This window comes from Rhinolophus sinicus, chromosome 8 (assembly GCF_057876585.1).
Source record: "Rhinolophus sinicus isolate RSI-liver-muscle chromosome 8, RSI-T2T, whole genome shotgun sequence".
NCBI lineage: Eukaryota > Metazoa > Chordata > Mammalia > Chiroptera > Rhinolophidae > Rhinolophus > Rhinolophus sinicus.
The window spans coordinates 53,073,271-53,092,995 of record NC_142508.1 but is presented as its reverse complement, the minus strand read 5'-3'; the positions used below and the strand labels follow the sequence as shown (position 1 = coordinate 53,092,995).

General features: G+C 49.5%; 1 protein-coding gene across 1 annotated transcript; it reads right to left on the bottom strand.

Annotated features, from left to right (window-relative positions):
- Positions 1-19,626, bottom strand: KCNG4 (potassium voltage-gated channel modifier subfamily G member 4). Its single transcript, XM_019743739.3, has 4 exons — positions 19,266-19,626; positions 18,684-18,887; positions 16,767-17,529; positions 1-6,873 (listed from the first exon to the last, which is right to left on the bottom strand). Coding segments are annotated over exons 2-4 (1,539 nt in total). The 5' UTR covers positions 18,686-18,887; positions 19,266-19,626; the 3' UTR covers positions 1-6,099.
- Positions 19,627-19,725: the final 99 nt, after the last annotated feature.

Below are 19,725 nucleotides of genomic sequence, written 5' to 3'. Positions count from 1 at the left end.
GAGCCCCCCGGGCCTGGAACAGTGTCTGGCACAATAAAGATTTATTGATGAATGAATGAAGAATAAATTTGAAAAAACAAAAACAAAAAACAACCCATCAGCATGCCTTGCTGTCACTTCAGGGTCCTGGCAGCTCAGTCGGTCACATCGTAGACACCCCACACCCTTTCCACAGCCTCACCCACACCCAGCATCCTCTGACACCCTGGATTCATCTTTCCTAGTGCCATCCCAGGGTGAGCCTGGAGCTGGTTAATTTACTTTCGAAAGATCCCAGTGCCCAGAGTAGGTGTCAGTTGAGAAGACATCACGTGTTGCATTGCCCCCACTCTGGGTGAGGTGGTAATGGGTTTGCATGTGTGTTTTCCCACAGAGATTTCCTACTGCACTGTGGGTGCAGATTGTTGTTCCCAGAGTGGCAGATCACCAGAGCCCGCCAAGGCGGCTGGAGAGCCAGGCCTCCTGACCCCGCCAGGACCAGCAGCCAGGGGATGACTGACTGGCTCAAGGATGCCTTTGGAAACTTCTATAGAAAACAGACATTTGTCCACGGGGTGCAGGGTGGAAGGGTGGACCAACTGCTGCGACACACAACCCTCCAGTTTCAGTGGCTTATGGGTGCAATCCATTAATGCCGGTGGTCAGCATGCAGGAGTTCGGGGACTCAGCTCCTTCCATCTTTTGGCTCCATCGCCCTGACAGCAAGGCTGGCAAACTTTTTCTGCAAAGGGCCAGAGTAAATACCTCCCGTTTGAAGGCTGTAACAGTCCGTTGTCTGACTCGGCTCTACCATTGTAGCCCCAAATCTCCTTAGACAATATCTGAATGAATGGGCATGGCTATGTTTCAATAAAACTTTATTTGCAGTAACAGGCAGAGGGCGGTATAGTTTACTGACTCCGGTCTTAGGACTTTGAGTATATCTTGAGTCTGCACAGGGTAGCGGGTGTAAAGGATCACGCAGTGGGTGTTTGCAGCTGGCCCACAGTGGCGCGTTCCCCTTCCACCACATTCTACTGACCAGAACTCTGGCCCTGCCCCCCCCCCCCCACACACACACACCTGCAGGGAGGCTGGAAATGTGAACGAGGAACCAGATATTGGCTAATCCATTTCAATTTCAGAAGCCTGTTCAAATTTGGCACCCCTGTGCCTCCATGTATGGTTCTCCCACTACCACTCTGTCCTCTTCCTTCCTAGGACGTATCACAAGCTCTGCTTGTCCTGTTTATTTCCTTCTTGACTTATTTGTGGTCTGCCTTCCTACCTCCCTTCCTCCCCTCCACTCAGGCCCACGCAAGCATCTGTCTTGCTAACTACTGTCTCCACTGAGCTAGAACAATATCTGGCACATGGCAGACACTTAAAAAATATTGCCCCAGAACCTAACTACTGCCCCTCCTGACTTCTGACGTGGCAGTGGCCCTGGGATGGGTGACCTGTGACCCCTGCCACCCCTCACTTGGGGGACCCCCCCACCTCCTCTCACATCCTAAGGTCAGCCCCAGCAGCTCTGACACTAGACATGCCCCAATACACCAGACGAGCCCCAACATCATTCCTTAACATTGTTTCATGTTTCTCTGGGAGTTGGGAGGGGCAGAGGGGGAAAGTCCCAATGCTTAGTTAGGAAGGTGCCAGGTGAAACTGCTGAGCTTTCCAGGGGGTCTTCTTTCAAGCTGGTCATTGGCAGAGTACAATGGAAGCCTTTGGAACAGCAAGATTGGCTAATTTTAGCTCAGGGCGCCCAAATTCATTCCCTTTTCTTTGGCTTCGTCCCCCTTACAGCGAAGGTGAGTTGTAACAGTCACATGTTCTCTATGTGTCATCCAGAGCAGGCTGCGCTGAAGCAGGGCTGGGCCCCGCAGCTTTAGCCAAGGTCGCTTGGGATGACCAGAGCCATAGGCCCCACGGAGACAGCCAGCAGCGTCTCTTTTTATGTTTTCTTTTTAGCTGACATTGTGTTCCTGGAGGTGCCCCTTGGTGAGATGTCAAAGGATGGATGAGACAGCTGCTGGGCAAGGACCTGGAGGCACAGAGTTGAGGGCACTGGATGGGTAGTCCTGGCTTTGCCACTCCTGGCTGTGGGACTTGCCACATTATGTCCCCTCCCTGGGTCTCTGTCCACAACTATAAAATGGACAGCTTGGGCCTGGTGACCCTAAAGATCCTTTTAGCTCTAAGAATCTATGGGCAGCACATAGTTGGCAGGATCAAGGAAGAGCACCTGGTTGCAGGTGGAAAGAGATCATCTGCTCTGAGCGTCAGGGATTCGTTTATCTGAGAGCAGATACTCTCCCTTCCTCACAGAGATGGCCCAAGGTGGCCTGCGCATGCCTGGCCTTCTGGCACATTCTATCCGACCTGCACAGTAGCAGAAGTTAATTTTGTTTCTTATTTGAATACCTTTGGACTCAGCCAGCACTCTCCAGCTCTCCGCACCCCCACCAGTGTTTCCTGGGGTCACCTCCCAAATAAAGGGCTCATACGTCACCCAAGAGGGGCATGTCAACCCCAGATATGATACCGCGAGAGGGACAGAACTTCTGGCTGGGAATGCACAGCCTTAATCTAAGCATGAGGAGACGTGGAACGGACACAAAATGAGACTGTTCTATTAAAAAGAGGGGTTTGTAGTCATCCAAAATTTCCGTGTCATCTACATCAAAGGTGGGAAAAGGTCCAGGTTACGGGAGGCAAAGGAGATAGGACAAGCAAATGCAACATCCGACCCTACACTGGACCCTGTCCTGGAGGGGAAAAAGCCCAAAAGGGTATTATTAGGTCAGCTGACAAAATTGGAACAGACGGTAGATTGGATTAAAATATTGCATCCAAGTTAAATGTACTGACGTTGATCACTGCACTGTGGTTTTATAAGAGGATATCCTCCCTGTTAGGATCTACACAGAGAAGTCTTTTGGGTTTCCCTGGGCTCTGCAACTTACAATGGAGTTGGTTTACCTTAGAGCTTCCTATCCATTTATTTTGATGGGGAGTCATGGATTCCTTGAGAGTCTGATAAAATCATTGAACACTTTGCACTTTGAAACACATACAATGTACATATTCTTTGTTGCCTGTCATCTCCAGAGGTCACAGACTTTTATGGAAACTCTTGGCTAAGAATCCTTGGACTGATGATCTTCCACTGACCACATTCTAAAGTTCGGAAAGCAAAAGACAACTTACTCTCACATGGCCCAGAAAAACATACTCTGTGTATATAATTTAAAGAGAGAGAGAGAGAGAGAGAGAGAGAGAGAGAGAGAGGAAATGATAATGCAAATGGGCAACATATTTAAAAAAGAGGTATATTCCAGTGTTCTATGCGCTGTTTTTGTTCTTGTAACTTTCTCTTGTGAATTTGACATATTTTCCAAAGATGTTTTAAAATGTTATTCAATAAGCAATGCCCATTATCAGCATTTCAATACAAGGAAGAGGAGGCAGGGAGTTTAATGCTCCTGAAGAGGGGCAGGCAGCCGAGTACGTACAGATACACAGATACGTAGCCAGGCACTGGCGGGTGCGGTGTCAGGGTGGGGTGGGTTGGAATGTGGCAGGCAGCTGGTGGACAGAGATCTCAGTGAACTATTCAAACTTGAACTACTTGCTGGTTTTTGCTAAGTGAGCAATTGTGTGGATAGTCAGGGACCATGGTCTGTTTTGCTTTCTCACCTCTCTCCTTGTTTCTTACATGCCCCTTGCCCCTCTGTAGTATGAATTGTTGAGATGAACTCTACATCCAGAATCACAGACTGCCCACACTGGGAAGGACATTAACCAACATCTCATCTGCCCTCTCCTTGGAATCAATGAGAAAAGGAAGACCCAGCGAAATCAATTTCTAGGTTCACTGTTATATAATGCAGGGTAGGCGAGAGTTGGTGACCCCGACATCCCAAGACAATCCTGCTTACTCTGCTCAGGATAGCATTGCAGTGTTATTACCATCTTGTCTTGAAAATTTTCTTTCAGGGTTTGGGCATTGTTTCAGAAGAGCCTCAGAGCTGCAGCATGATGTACTAGAAAGCGTATTCTGCTGGGAACCAGGATACTTGGATCTAACTAAATGAACTGGCTTTGTGGCCTTGGACAGGTGGCTTTCCCTCTCTGAGCCTTGGTCTCTCCATCTTAAAATGTGGGCGTTGATTTACTTAAGAACTTTTTATCCTTTTTGCGGGGTTGTGGGTTCCTTCGAGGATCTGGTGAAATCGTTGGACCCCATTTCAAAGCTGTGCACTCTCAGATGCATAACCCCCACAGGGTCACAGGCCCCCTCAGGGAAACTCCCCGCTTAGACTGTCTTCTGATGGTCCTTCCAGTTACCAAGTTCTCAAGTCTTAAAGGTCATCAAAAGGGAGGCAGTGGATGGAGCCCCACTTAGATTGTATTGAAGAATTAACCCATCCATCTCCAAGTCACTTTTTGGGCTCAACTCTGACTAGGAGATATTGAGCCAACATTTTAAAGTTACCTCTGGTAGACGTATCTACAATACAACATGAAAATGGCTTGAAGGAAAGGCCATTTGCTCTTTGACTTCAGCTGGAAAATTACTCCCTTTGGCTACAGTCACACCCATTGGCCTCAGATAAAACAAGCCCTTCTGGGACTCACAGGACTCCTTCCAGCCAATGGGGATGAGGAGACCGTCTAGCAACTTGCTTGTCATCCCTCTGCCAGCCAATCAGCATGAACAAAAGGAGGACTCTGCAAAGCTAGACTAGCCCCCCAGGACATTACTGTGGAGAAAAAAAAATAGAGCGTTTAATTAAGCCCTACATGTGAGCACTCGATTCCAATTTTCCATTTCTAATTTAGTAAAGAATTTCCACTGGATGTGTACTAAGACCCTTAGAACCTTGCCATGTTGGTGTTGGGCTCCCCTATTTTTCTTTCAGTCCCTGCATGCTTTTGTTCAGATGCCTTGTATGTGAAACAGAGGAAAATGGAGATGCCTGGGTGGAAGCCAGTCCTAGCGATAGGCAGAGCTGGAGTGAGGATATTGCACCTGACACACAGCACAGAACAGGTCTCTAATTAGAAGAGGCAGGGCCGGTGTGGGATCTGATGTGGGTTTCAGGCCTTCTGCTGGCTGTCGAATACTCTTCCCTGGTCCGGGACAAGCTTGCCACCTCAGTTCAATGGGCTGTGGACATGCACTGATTAGAAGTGGGAAAGCTGTCTAGAAATTCGCACGTCCTTTTAAAAATCATTACTTGCCAATGTTGCACTATGGAGTGAAGAATTCTCCACCCACACGGAAGCCCTGAGGCTCCTCATGAAACTCCAGCCAGAAAATCACAGATCTAGCCCTACCCCCGAAGCTGAGGGCGGAAAACTAAGGTTCTTACAATTCTGGAGGAAGCAGCAGCAGGAACAGGGTGCTCTCGAGGGACAATGCAGAGCCCCCTGCAAGAGTTCGCCTCTGTCAAGGCCAAGGATTGGATAATTAGAGAATGTCCCACCTGGAGTCCAGTTGGCAAAGCAGGCCCTGCTGTGCTGGCAAGTGGCACTGCTGCCCAGGCCCCAGGCAAGTCAGGAGGGATGGCAGGCTTGCAGCCACTGTGCGCTTTAACGCAAAGAGGCCAGTTCTGCCTTCTTGGCTAAGAGCTTCCAGAGCGGGGTGGGAAGTGGGGAGTGGGGCGGTGGCTGCATTAGGAAAACCACTAGAGGTGGTGAACAGACGGAGAACACAGTAATCCCTGCTGGAACCCATGAAAAGGCTGGCTGGGGAGATCGGATCGGATGGGTTTGCAGTGACTGGACCCTCCGGTTCCTGGTGGTGGGATGGCACAGGAGAGAGGGTCTTAGGGGAGGAATGGAATTCTGTAGGCTGGGTTCTGTGGGAACCCAGCTTGGGATGTTGAAGACTCTGTTGGGAAGGAAATGAGAACAAAGGGAGATTGTCACAGCCAGGAGGGTCAAGAACCACAAGGACCTACATCTCTGGCCTTGAGCCCCTCCTAGCTTTGGGAGCACTCCCTGAGCTCTAGAAATATACTACCATATGGTCTGTGCCTGGTGTTCTCCAGCCCAAATCCGTCGAGGGCGATGGGTTGAAGTCCCAGCATACTCATGAGAGGTTTGCACTTAAATGTATTTGACGGGCGAGGGGGGTCCCTCCAGGATCGGGTCATCCACATCCTTCAGGAGTTCATGTTCACTGGCGGTGGTGGCGTTCTGCAGGCGGTGGAGGCGCGCCTGGAGCTGCTCCTGCTCCTTCTTGAGCTCCAGGTAGGAGTGTGAGAAGGTGTGGAAGATGGACGTGGCTGGGAAGGCCATGATGAGGATCCCACTCAGGATGCTGCTGAGGGCCACCACCTGGCCCGGCACACTGCGTGGGACCATGTCTCCGTAGCCCACCGTCGTCATGGAGATGATAGCCCACCAGTAGGAGGCCGGGATGCTGGTGAACTCCAGGACCCGCCCGGACTCGTTCTCGGCCACATAGACCAGAGGAGAGAAGAGGGTGATGGCCACGCAGAGGAAGAGGAGGAGCAGGCCGAATTCGCGCGTGCAGCGGCGCACGGTGAGGCCCAGCGTCTGCAGCCCCAACGAGTGGCGGGCCAGGCGCATGACGTACAGGATGCGCAGAGCCCTCAGCACGCGCAGCACCAGCCCCACCTTCTCCAGGTAGGAGCTGCCGCCGCCAGGCTTCTCACCGTCCCCTCGGGGCTCCTCTGGCACCGCCAGGGACACGTAGTAGGGGGAGATGGCCAAGATGTCTATGATATTCAGGGGCCCTTGGAAGAACTGGCACTTGTTCCGGGCCTGGACAAACCGCAGGCAGAACTCCAGGGAAAACCAGGCCACGCACACGGTCTCCACGATGAACATGTAGTAGCACTTCTGAGAGCACTCACCCTAGAGAGACAACAAAACGCAGGGTACAGAGTGGTCAGGCGACAGCGCCGGAAATGGGAGGAAAAAAGCAGGCGGAAAAGCGATGCCGTATGTCTATATTGACATAGATATCGATATTGATATAGGTATATATGGAATCAGTATAGATATCGATTCCATATATGGATTCCATGTATAGATTCTATATGTTAAATAGATTCTGTATAGGTTCTACATACACTGTATATTCTCTCTATTCGATATATTATCCATCTATATCAATTGAGCTGTGCTGTAGACTCTCACTTGTCCATCAAAACCCCCTTTTTACATAGCTATCAAATTGTGGCTGGGCACGCAGCTCGGCAGCTAGATCAGAAACCACCTTTCCAGGCTTGCTTGCAGCTAGGTGGGGCCAAATAATTAAATCCCTGCCTGCGGAATGTAAATAGAAGTGATGTATGCCACCTCCAAGATGTTGGGGTGAATTCCTGCACATCCTTTCTCCCTGTGAGCTGGCACAACCCATTTGGCCCTGCAACCCAGCTCAGAACCAGCAGATTGGACCAATGCCCCAGTCGAGGATAGAACATCCAAGGGGAAAAAAATCTGGGTCTTTTGATTGAGAGCTGTCCACTGGATCACTCTCTGTGAAAGAAATCAACCTCTGTTTTGTTTAAAGCCATTCTATCTTGGAGCCTTTTTGTTATAGCAGCCAACCTTCGCCTTTTCCGATACAAGCCCTCTTGTATACCAGGCACTGCTGTAGTGCCGTCACATAAGCCTCACGGTGATGCTGTGAGCAGGCGGCACAACTTCATTAAATGGCTCAGGACATGGTTCCCAGCGGTGAAATGACTTGCCTGAGCCCACATCCATAGTAGATGGTCTCTCAGCCACTGTACTCTATTTTATGACTTCTTTGCCCACCATCCCTCATTCATTCATCCAACAAAAATATACAGAGGCTTCACCTTGTGCCAGGCCCTGAGTTAGGCTCTGGGGGTAAAGTGCTAGAGAAGCAGTTGTCATTTCTGGGGTCTTGGAGGCTGGTGGTGCAGAGAGGACTCCTGCATCCCAAGAAGGGCCCTACGACATGGAATGCAATTGTTCACACAGGGTCTGCTTCCCTGGGAGAGTCCAGCTAGGTGGGAGCTGTTGTGGAGTCACTGTGTCATTCACATGCCCTGCCTCTGGCTTCTAACAGAGCATCCCACCTGCACCTCTGCTACTCCAAGTGTGGTCCTGGCACCAGAAACATCTGCTTCCCCTGGGAGCTTGTTAGAAACACAGACTCTTGGGTCCCACTCCATCCCCAAAGATTCAGAATCTACATTTTAACAAGACCGCCAAGTGATGTGTGTGCATGTTCAAGTTTGAGAAGTACTGGCCCAGTGCAGTGGTGCCCAGCCTTGGCTGCACGTCAGAGTCACCTGTGGGGATGGGGGGGTTGGGGGGGGGGTGGCTTTGAAAAAATTCTGATGTCTGGGCTGGGACCTCAGAGATTCTAATTTAATCGATATAGGTTTGAGCCTGAACAGTAGAACTTTCCAGAAGCTTCCTAAATGATTTTAATGTGGAGCCAGAGTTTAGAAACTAACTCTAAATATTATATTTATTTTTATATATTTATATTTATGATGGATGAGTAAATGAATGACCGAAGCCAGTTGCCTGAGTGAACAGCAAGATGTTGACAACTGCAGTTTTCTTTGGATTAAAAAGCTGTGAAGTGGAAAAAGAAATTATTTCCAGTGCCTGGGCCCACAGGAATACTAAAATTGAAATGTCCTTTATGTTTGGCTGCTGGAGGAAGAGAAAGAGGCTGGTGGGTCCTGATATCTATCTGCCTGTCGGGGGAAGGGGGGTGGGGAGGCAGCTAGTTTTCTCTCCTGACTTGTGTCTGGTCTACCGAGGGGTGGGAGGCTGTGGAGTGCTGTTGAGGGCTTAGAGTCCAGAGCGTCTGTGACTCAGGCTCAAATCTCACATTTCCACTTACACAGGGATGTCATTTGGCCTCTCTGGACTTGCGGTTCTATGCCCCGGAAGGTGCTGTGATGAATAGAAGTGATGCATGTGAAGTAGTTAGCAGGCTGCTGCCCCTGCAGGCACACAATATATTGTAGCTATCTTTATGAGATGATTCACTGATCACAGACATAGCCTGCCTGGTCAGTTTAAGGGTAACAATATCCTCCTCCTATCACTGGATTCTGAGGAAATTCTCCAACACTCTGGGAAGTCTTTGCCACTATTGCCTGGGTTTGCTTCAGGATCTCAGAGGTCTCAGGAGTTCGGGATCCTGATTCCCCAATCCTGCCACAAATTTGCTGTGTGACCAAGCAGTGGTCACGGCCTTCTCTGTGCTTCAGTTTCCAATAAAGAGGTTGGAACAAAATCAGTATTTCTCAACGCTGATTCGGAACCTCCTGCATCAGAATCCCCCGGGGTACTTGTGATGAAAGCAGAATCTTGGGCCTCCATCACAAAATCAAAACCCTGGTGTGGGGCCCAGGGACCTGCATTTTGGCAGACCCCTCTTTTGACTTAGAGGCACTTGGAAGTTTTTCAGACTCTGGGCCAGAATCTTCTCCCAAGGCGTCTTTCATCTCTGACATTCTGGGAGTTTTCCTCCTGGCTTAAGAGCCTCTTGTAGTTGGGAAGAACAGTTCTAGGTCAGTGACCCAATAGCTCAGGAAGGTGACTCCTGAGAGGCAGAGAAGGCTCTGTGGGTCCTCTCTCGGCCTCTGGTGTTGGCGTTTGGATATGCAAAGCATGCAGGGCCCACCTCCTTCCTGCGGCCTGGCCCTGGCTGTGCTGGCCACAGCCCTGCACTGCAGCAAGCGCTCTGCCTCTGCCGTGTCACCCCGGGCACTGCTGCTCCACTTTGCATCTTTAAACCAACCTCCCAGCACTGGTTCTCAGAGAAATGACCCGTTAGCAGCTGGTTTTGGGGTGGTGGTGATTTATGGGGCTCGAAATAAGGAAATAATTCCCAGGTGAGACAATACTTGAAGAAAAATAGAAAGGAAAGAAAAAAGTTACTCTTTCTCTCTGAGAAAGTTTCTGCTTGCTTTTTGTAGGTAACGTGAACCACTTATCCTGGTTTGCCCAGAGATGTCTGGATTTGCGCACAGAAAAGGTCCCAGGTCACCAGAACCCCTTCAAGCCTGAGCAAACCAAGATGGCTGGTTGCCCTCTTGTCACGGGGGGAAATGAGGTGTGCTCTGGTTCTCTCATGCAGGGAAGAAGAACATGAGAAGTCTGGAGGTATGAGCCAGGCGACCACATGGATGAATCTCACAGACAGGACGTGGGGCAAGACAAGGCAGACATATGTCTCCATTTATGTGAAGTTCAAGAACAAGCAAAACTTATCTGGGGTGGGCCACATCACCAAAAACGTGGCTGTCTCTGGGTGGGTAGGGATTGACTGTGAAGGCACATGAATTTTCTGGGGTGAGGGGGATATCCAATTGTTAAATTGTATAGCTAAGATTTGTGCATTTCAGTGTATACATTTTTTACCTAGAAAACTGAAAAATAATAAAATGAATGGTAATAAGCGCCTGGGGTTAGGGAGTGGGTGGGGAGAGACAGAACAAGAATGGCAGATGTAGACAGTTTTGGAAGCTAAGTCTTGGGGACTTGGGGTACATTCTATCATTCTGTTTATTTTGTAAACACCTGAAATTTTCCATTATGTAAAACTGGGGGGAAAAACAAACACAAAAAAAACCCAAACAGGTTCAGAAATCAAAACCACAGTGAGATACCGCTTCACATTCACAGGGATGGCTAAAAACAAAAAATAACAAGTGTTGGCAAGGAGACATTGAAGCTCCCAAACATTGCTGGTGGGAAGGTAAAATAGTATAGCTGCTGTGGAAAACAGGTTGGTGGTCCCTCAAGAAGTCAAGTGTGCATTTGTTGTCTGACCCAGCAATTCCACTCCTACTCCAACTGAAGGAATTGAAAATAGGCATCCGCAGCAAAGCTCGTACGTGAATGTTCACAGCAGCATTATTCATAGTAGCCGAAAAGTGGAAACAACCTAAATGCCAGTCCACTGATGAATGCATACACAAAATGTACTCTAGCCATGCAATGGAATATTCTTCAGCAATTAAGCAGGATGAAGTACTGATGCATGCTTCCACATGGATGAACCTTGAAAACCTTATGCCCAGTGAGAGAAGCCAGATACAAAAGGCCATATAGTATATGGTTTCATTTATGTGAAATGCCCAGAAAAGGCAAATCCATGGAGACAGAAAGTACCAAATTCATGGTCACATGGGACTGGGGGTGGGGGTGGGGGGGCAACAGGGAGTTACTGGCAGTGTGTGCAGTGTTTCTTTGTGGGGGGGGGTGATGAAAATGTTCTCGAATTAGATAATGGTGTTGATTGCACAACTCTATACTAAAAGCCACTGATTTGTTGCACTATAAGAGGGTGAATATACTAGTGTATGAATTACATCTTAACAGGAAAAGCCAACATCCGAGCTGAAGGCGCCCAGCCAGTCAGTGAGGAGGCAATGAATACGAACCCCAGTTTTGCCCAACTCCTTTTCCAAAGCTCCAGAGCAGAGCTGCTCTGAAGGGCTCAGGGGTTAGAGGGCGGGCAGGCCTTTCCCAGGGCAAGGCCACCCTCCCTGAGGGTCCATCTGGACAGGTTGCCCAGCAGACCGCTGCAGGCTCAGTGAGGGCTCGTTCTTGAAGTTCCATCTGGGAAGGATTCAGAATTGAGTTCTTGACCTTAGATCTTTTCTTGCAACCTTCTCTCTCGCATCAATGCCTGCCAGCTCCCCCCTTGGGAATATGGCCATATTCAGCCACTTTCACCTCCTCTTTAGCTCAGTGCTGGTCGCACTGCTCCATTCAGCAGTGGGGGCTTCTCTCTCCTTCCCTCCCTCCTGCCTGTGATTTTCCCCCTCTGGCTCTGGCCTCAGCTCCAGGCTGTTTCCTCTGAGAGTCTTCAGGGCCTGGCCCTGCTGACTCATGCCTGTCCCTGGCTTCTCTCTTCCTCTCTGCCAGTTCTACTCTCTTTTATACCCCCTTTCACAACCCTCTCCCTGCTCCCCCCTCACCTTGAACCATAGACCCTTCTCCCCAGGTCTCCCCCTCCCCTGTACTCCCTCCTCCCAGTTGCCCCAACTCCCCAACCTTGGGACACAGGGTCTCTGAGAATGTGTGGACCTAAGCAGATGGGGCTTAGGAACTAGGCACAGAGACAAGGAAAGCATGGCTAGGCAGGAGAAACAGCACAGACCCGGGAAAGGTGGGCCCTGTCCAGGAAATGGGGAATACATCTTCTTAGCCAGAACATAGGGAGACTGAGCTGGGAAGAAAACCCCCAAACAAACAAACAAACAAACAAACAAACAGGTTAAGAAGAATTCCTTAGAGCTATTACCAAACGTCACTGAACACAGAGAGTGTACAGACAGCGGACAATTCTTTATGGAGCTGATTCATGATCCAAGAAAGGGACAGGAAGAGGGGAAGCTGGCTCCAGCATGTGGCTTATTATTAAAGGCAGGGAGGTGGAAATTGCAGCCCAAAAGGTGAGTTGCAACCCCATGAGGAGGGCATTGTTCTGTCAAGGTGTTCCCAATAGTTCTATCCGGTCTTTTAAAAAAAGCAAATCTCTCTGTGTCCCCCTCCTTCCCCAGCCCTGCACCTTAGCGAGATGCTGAAGCCACAGGACAGGATGTGAGGGAAAGTGAGAAGCAGAGCCCCCACTGTCCCAGCCTAAGCCTCTCAATGGTTCTGTGACCCCCTGGGGCACTGTGCACAGCAGCAGTCCGTGTGCATTGAGCAAACCTCTGGGACAGGAGTAGAATCGAAGGTGGAAAGAGAAATGGCTGCTGGGTTTGTGCCTGTACTTGTCCCCCCTGGGTCCCCAGCACAGAGGACGCCCTCAGGGAAGGTCTGTTGAATGCATGAGCAAACGACGGATGAGAACCGGCAAGGGAAATGGACAAAGAAGACATTTGAGCCAACTGGCCACTGACTTTGCCGCTGCCATCTGGGTTTTGTGGAGCTGGGAGAGAAGTTGATGCAAAACAGATGAGCTGGGGGGGGTGAGCTGAGTCCCAAAGGACACATGATAAATAGGCTCATTCAATCCCATCGCCACCCTCTGAGTAGGTGTTATCATTATCCACTTCTATAGGCGAGGGAACAGAGGCACAGAGAAATAGAGTGACTCATCCAAGGGCAGAGGCAGGGCGTGCCAGAGCTGGGATTCAAACCCAGGACTAGCAAAACAGAGTCTGGCTCCTTACTGTGATGAGGTACTGTCTGTCTGCAGCCACTGGGATATCTCAGTAGCAGTAAAGAGGGAGAAGGAGATCAAGAGAGGAGGGGCAAGTGTGCAGCTGCGGCTGGCAGTGACCTTCAGCCTCCCCCAGCGGGACGGAAAGCACTTTGACCAGCAGAGCTGCCCGGCAAGGGCCGAGGCCACGTGGAAGGGTGCTAGGCATAAGTGGCAGAGTTGACAATCTTGACAGAGGACTTGGGCAGAGGAAAGCAAAAAAACCTAAGAAATTGCAACATTCATCACCAGATGGATTGGGAAACAAATTGTGGTATGTCAGACAGTGGAATATTATTCAGCCACAAAAAGGAACAAAGTGCTGACACACGCTGCAACCTGAATGAATCTTGAAAACGTTATACTGAGTGAAAGAAGCCAGACACAAAAGGCCACATATTGTATAATTCCATTTATATGAAATGTCTGGAATAGGGAAATTCATGAAGACAGAAAGCAGACTGGCAGTTGCCAGGGGTTGGGGTGTGGGGAGAGGGGTGGGGAGTGACTGTCTGTGGGTACAGGTGTTATTTTGGAGTGGTGGAAATGCTTTGGAACTTAATTGAGGTGTTGGCTACGCAACATTGTAAGTGTACTAAACGCCACCAAATTAATTAATTGTTCACTTTAAGATGGTTAATTTTATGCTGGGTGAATTTCACCTCAATGAAAAAAAAAAAAATGAATCAGGAATGCTTGGAATATAAGCTCCAAAGATAAGAAATTTGTCTTCTCTTGTCTGCAGCACCTAGAAAAATGTACTTAGCAGGCACTCAATAATTGTGGATGAGTGAATAAATGTTATGATTTCCTGTTAAATAGTACCTAATAAGTGAATAGTGATGATGACAACTACCATTTACTGGGCACTTCTTATGTGTCAGCATTGTTCCACTTGCTTACACGAATTACTTGTTTAATCCTCACCCTAAGCCTTGAGAAAATAGCATCCCTATTGTACAAATGAGGAAACTGAGGCTCCAAAGAGGTTGAGTTTCCTGAGCTCAATGAGTTCATAACGGGGCTAGGCCAAGATTCAAACCCAGAGTGTCTGCAGTCTGAACCACAATGCTGGACAGAGAAGCACCTCGTAAAGCCTGGCTGCCTGGGAAACGCGAGGGCCGCCAAGGCTCAGGGTCTGGACTACATGCAGAGTGGCCCCACCTTGGAAGACAGTTAGAGAGCCAAGCTGAGGTGAGCGTAAATCCTGGCTCTGCCACTTCCTAACTGTGAGCTAAAGAAAGTGATCAAACTTCCCTGAGCCTCAGTTTCCTATTTTGTAAAATGGGTGCAGCCATAGCATCTACATTCCAAACCGGCTGCAAGGATTCAGTCTGTTCTGTCAAATGCCAGCCTCGTGAGGGGCGCTGAATAAGTATCGTTCTTTCATCCCTTCGGGGATGAGCTCCCCCAAGGAATCCAGGAAGGTCTGAGCGCTTCGGGAGGTGCTTAGGCCCTCGGCTTGGTCCTTTCTGTTTATACTGCCTCCTCCGTTTTAATTTACAATCTTGGGCACAGAGCTTTCATCCAACTGCCAAGTTTACTCCAAGGGGTGTTGCTTTGAGAAGGCAGAAGGAACAGGACAAGGAAGACTGCTTTGCTCAGGTGTCTTTTAATTCTCCAACCTAGCGTTACACCCCCTCCGTGTCTGATGGAGGGGTTCTGTGAGTCATATCCCAGATGTGTTTGTCCCCCCACGTGGCATTAATTCATTGAGGGGATACCATCAGAGCCCCTCAGGAAGACTCAGTGTCCACAGGCAGCTCACTGAATCGCTGCTTTCAGACTGACATCCCTGGAGGCAAGTATGAAATACCAGGCACATGCAGTGGGACGAGAATACCATCTTTTCATGCAAACGTAAGGACACAGCTTAGAAAGAACAAAGAACCCAGGCCTCAGCCTCTTGACTTTCTAAATTAGTGTTGTTATTATTATTATCAAAACAGGGAAGTCTACACACTTATGTTGAGGGCCACACCTCCCGGCTTCTATCTGGGCAGCCCACACAAAGGTGGTGACACCCCTCTTATCCCAGGAATAGAAATGGCAGCCTGATTCCTCTACTCAGACTTGGGGCTGCACGGTTCTGCAGGCTTCTTGCCCACCTCTAATTAGATTTTTCCGAATTTCCATTAAACCAAGCCTCGATTCATACTATGGGTGATTTTCAAAGCATTAGGCTTTGAAAAGACCTTGGCCCTCTGCACAGTCTCAGTCCTGGCTCCCTGGAAATCCCTAAGAGGAACAGGCTGGTGGGAATCCAGGGGTTCTTCCTCAGCACTGGGATCGAGGGCACCTTTGGGGGGTAGGGGGCAAAGGCCTCTTATTTTGTCCTAATCTTTTTACTGCAGTGTTTTTTTACTACTTGTGAATATTTCTGTGAACGAGCAGGATCTTAAATCCCATGATACCGTGCTAAAGAATGAAAAATCACCAATGATTGGTGATAGTCCTATACAGGGAATAAAGCTGTTTGAAAGGCAAAACGTTTTGGTTGGTTTGCTTTAGGACAAAATGTTTATAGGTTAGATAAGTACATTTTAGTCAACAAATAATGAGCGCACTGACCGCGGTTATGGGCCATATACAGTGTGCACTGTTTTATGCGTGTGTTTCGTTTATGGGCTCCCTCCATCTACTATAATGTAAGCTCTATAAGTTAGGGTGATGGGGGGCCTGGGAGGAGTATAGGGCAACATTTAAAATGAGGAAACAAGCCAGTTCTCAGTTTGAAGCTCTCCAATCACCTTCCCAACAAAATGTTATGTTCTTATCTCATTTCTCAGATCATCTGACCCCATGGGGGAATCTTGGGATCCGCACAGCTCCCTGGAAAGAGAGTGCAGGAGTAAGCAAGAAAATATTTTACTCTGTGGCAGTCACTTACAAGTCATCTCTCATCTCCCCATCCAGGGAGACTGAATGAGAAGTTCAGGAGAGAAGAAACAAGCAGGAAAACTGAGGACCTTGTCTCTCTGCCACCATCAGCACCTTTACTCTGTAACTCTGAGGAAGCTAAGTGCCCTGTGCCTAAGTTTCTTCATCTGAAAGTGGAGCTGGGATGTCCGCTGGACACTGACTCAAGAAGGCAGGGATTGCTGGCCTGGCAGAGTACATGGCACAGACTAGCCACTCAATGGACATGTGATGAGGGCATTGAATGTTGAAACTTCATAGAAATGCTACCCATTTTATGGAGGAGGAAACTGAGGCTCAAAGAGTACATGAAGCAATTTGACAGTGGTCACAGAGCTGGGAGCGGTGAGGCTGGGCCTGCCTGGCCCGCTAAGACCAGGGGAGGCTTATCAGTGCCCAGGGTTCATTATCAGAGGCAGGGCCACCTCATGACTTTCATGAGCCCAGGGTACCCTTGCCTGCATGGTCCACTTCCTCCCAAAACTATATTAAAGCTTATCTTTTACAACTGCATTGATCTAAAAATGAATACAATCCACACTGGATAATATTCATTTTTTTCCCCTTCTTGTTTTAAAAGACATCAAAACGTGTCCAGAGGCCCGAAGTCTCCTGGGCCCAGGGCACTGTGCCCAGTGGAGAAAGGGACCCTGGTCAGGAGCCACTCACTCACCTTGTCCTCCTCGGCCCTCAGGTCGGGCATGGTGCTGACACACAAGCTCACCGCCGTGGTGGCCACGAAAAGAATGGACAGACAGGCAAAGACCTTCCCGGGCAGCCCGGACTGTGGGTTTTCCACCATCTCCCGCAGCCAGTGCATGAAGAGGCCCCAGCGGGAGTCGTGCACGGTGGGGCCGCACGCCTCCCTTTGTCGCTGCAGGGCCTCGTCCCTGCGCAGCTCGGCCAGCTCCTCCAGCTTCTTCAGCAGTTTCCGCAGGCAGCATTTCTCCAGGTTGGCTTCTTCGATCCCCCAGTAGGTCAGCTCCTCCTGGAAGGACAGCACGCACATGTCCCGCAGGAGGGCCAGCTTGCCGGCCGCCAGGAAGCTCACAATCATCCCGAAAGCACTGGGACTCCTGTCAAAGAAGAACTCCTGGCGGTCCTGGTCGTAGTCGTCACACAGCTGCGCGATCTCCTCGAGGCTCTGGCAGAACTTGAGCTTGCTCAGGCGGCTCAGGGGAAACTCGTCCAGTGTGCTCCAGGGAAGGACGTACCTCCTGCCCCCGACGTTCACCAGGATCTCCTTCTTCAGGTCGGCCATCGGGGAGGCGTCCAGCGCACCCACCTTCCGGGCCCTGCGGTAGTAAAGGCCCTTAATGGACGGTGGCTCCACGGAGCCAGGCAAGAGCTGACTCAAAGGACTGCAGGAGCTAGAGTGATGATGTCTGGGATGCAGGCCCCTGACTCTGGAAGGCATGGGTACCACTGTAGACGTCCTGGCACCCAAAGGGAAAAGAGCAAGGAAACAGGAGATGTCATTCTCAGGGAAGAGCCCTAGAGGTCACAGACATTTTCTCATGCTTGCTTTCCTGCAACTGGATGTGCATTATTCATTCATTGAATCTTATAGCCAACGCAGATTTATTGGGCATCTACTACGTACTTGGGATCTGTCAGTGAACAAAAGGAGACAAATGCCATCCCTTCCTGGTGGAGCATATACTTATATCCCAAAAGAATCTCCCTGAAATGGGCATTACGTGGACTGGGACTTGGTGATTTCAGTCCTGAGTTGAACAAGTCAGAGCGGTACCATGTCCAGGCTGTGTGGTCTTGGGCATGTGCCTTAACCTCTCTGATCTCAGCATTGTACATTCCATGACGAGACTTGTACCAACCTTGCAAGGAACAGTTGCTAAAAATAGAGCTTGGGAGCATAAGAAGTTCTCAAGTTCATTGCCAGGTTCTGACCCCTTATGGACTGCCGCCACAGGTGGATTACTCAGCCTCTCTAAGCCCTTTGCTTCATCTGTCCAGCTGGTGTAATTTGAGTGCCCACCTCATGCGTGCACGGTGAGGGTTACATGCAGTAATACACATGAAGTGTATATTAAGAATTCTTCTGACATGCCAGGCACCCTGTATACATGCTTCCCTATATTTACTCATCTCAACAACCCCATGAGGTAGACATAAGTATCTCCATTTTACAGATGAGGAAACAGAGGCACAGAAAGATTAAGTATGGATGAATGTGACTGTCGTAGCGTGGCGTCTGACTCTCAGCAGTCAGCTCCACAACGGTCACCTCAGCCCTTCTGTTTGCCTTCTCATTTGGAGGAATTTACTATCCGTGACAGCGCTCTTCCATTTTCATTGGATGCTTGTCTCAGCCACGCTTGCTGTGTGACCTTGAGCCAGTTACTCCCCCTCTCTGGGCCTTGGTCTTGTCATCTGCAAAGTGAAGGGGCCTCTAATGCTCTCGCCATTTCAGACCTGTGTAGGGCACTTGACTTACAATAGGGTTTTAGATTTAGCCCATGCATTTAAAAAATCACCTCCACAATAGTTCTCATCCTCAGCATCCTGCAACCATTTCCTATGCTATTCATTGTAGCCAGAGCTGTTTTCAGAAGCTCTATAACCTTACATTCCAAGATGCACTCCAATCAAGAGAAAGACACGACAGCCGAATGGAAATAAAACTTCCTCTCAGTTTCAGAGCCAGTTGGATTCCGGTAGACAGTGAAGAGTTGAATCACAGCCTGTGCTTTTCACACTTGCTCCCCACACATTCTGTTATTCTGCATGCGTTACTTCGTTTACAATGTATGACCAGAGGAAGATGAGCAGCCTGCGGAGAGAAGAGTTATTCTGAAATCCAGGGAGCCCTTCCCAAGGTGCTCATTTTCTGACTGCATAAAACAATACCCAGAGAGCTGAAGGGACTCATCCAAGGTCACACAACAAATCTGGTGCCAACCCAGGACTCTGTCTCCCAGTCTGGAGCTCTTTCTAGCACCCAGAGAACTGCCCTTTCTGCATTCACTACACAACCCCAATTTTGCAATCCACTGCCCCCTGAAACAGCTGGCACACAAAGCTCCTCACAGAGCACGGGAAAGGTAGTCACTCAAAACAGCACTTTGGCCAAGAATGTTTCACAGTGTCCTGCAAACAAACCCCCACCCCTATAGCAAACACTAACTTCTTCCCCTGAAGTTGAACTCACCCTCCTGTCTCAGGGAGCCCGTTTCCAGCTGTCTCTCTGCCAGACAAGGGGAGCCCATGTCTTGATGCCCCTGAAAGAGATGGGTTTGTGGTGGAGATGAAGGGGAAGAAAAGAAAAATCCCAAAGACATCAGTTTCTGGCAGAGTTAGTTTCCAATCTTTCTTCCCTTGCCTCCTCCAGAAACCTGAAGTCCGTTCATCTCTCTCCAGCAGCTGCAGAACAGCCCTGGGGGAGTGGGGTGGGGGTTTTAAAAGGACCCAGAGGCCCCTTTCCCTATAAGAGGTGAGAGTCTAAGGGGTTCATGCTAGGAGTGAGCCGGGCCAGCTGTCCTGCTTCAGCCGCGGGCTCTGCACTCTGCGTCCCACGGGGACAGCCAGTGTAGTCCTGCAAGAGAAGGGGGGAGGGTGGAGAATGGGAAGGGCTTAGAAATAATCTCTCCATCAGCCAGGCAGCAGACAGG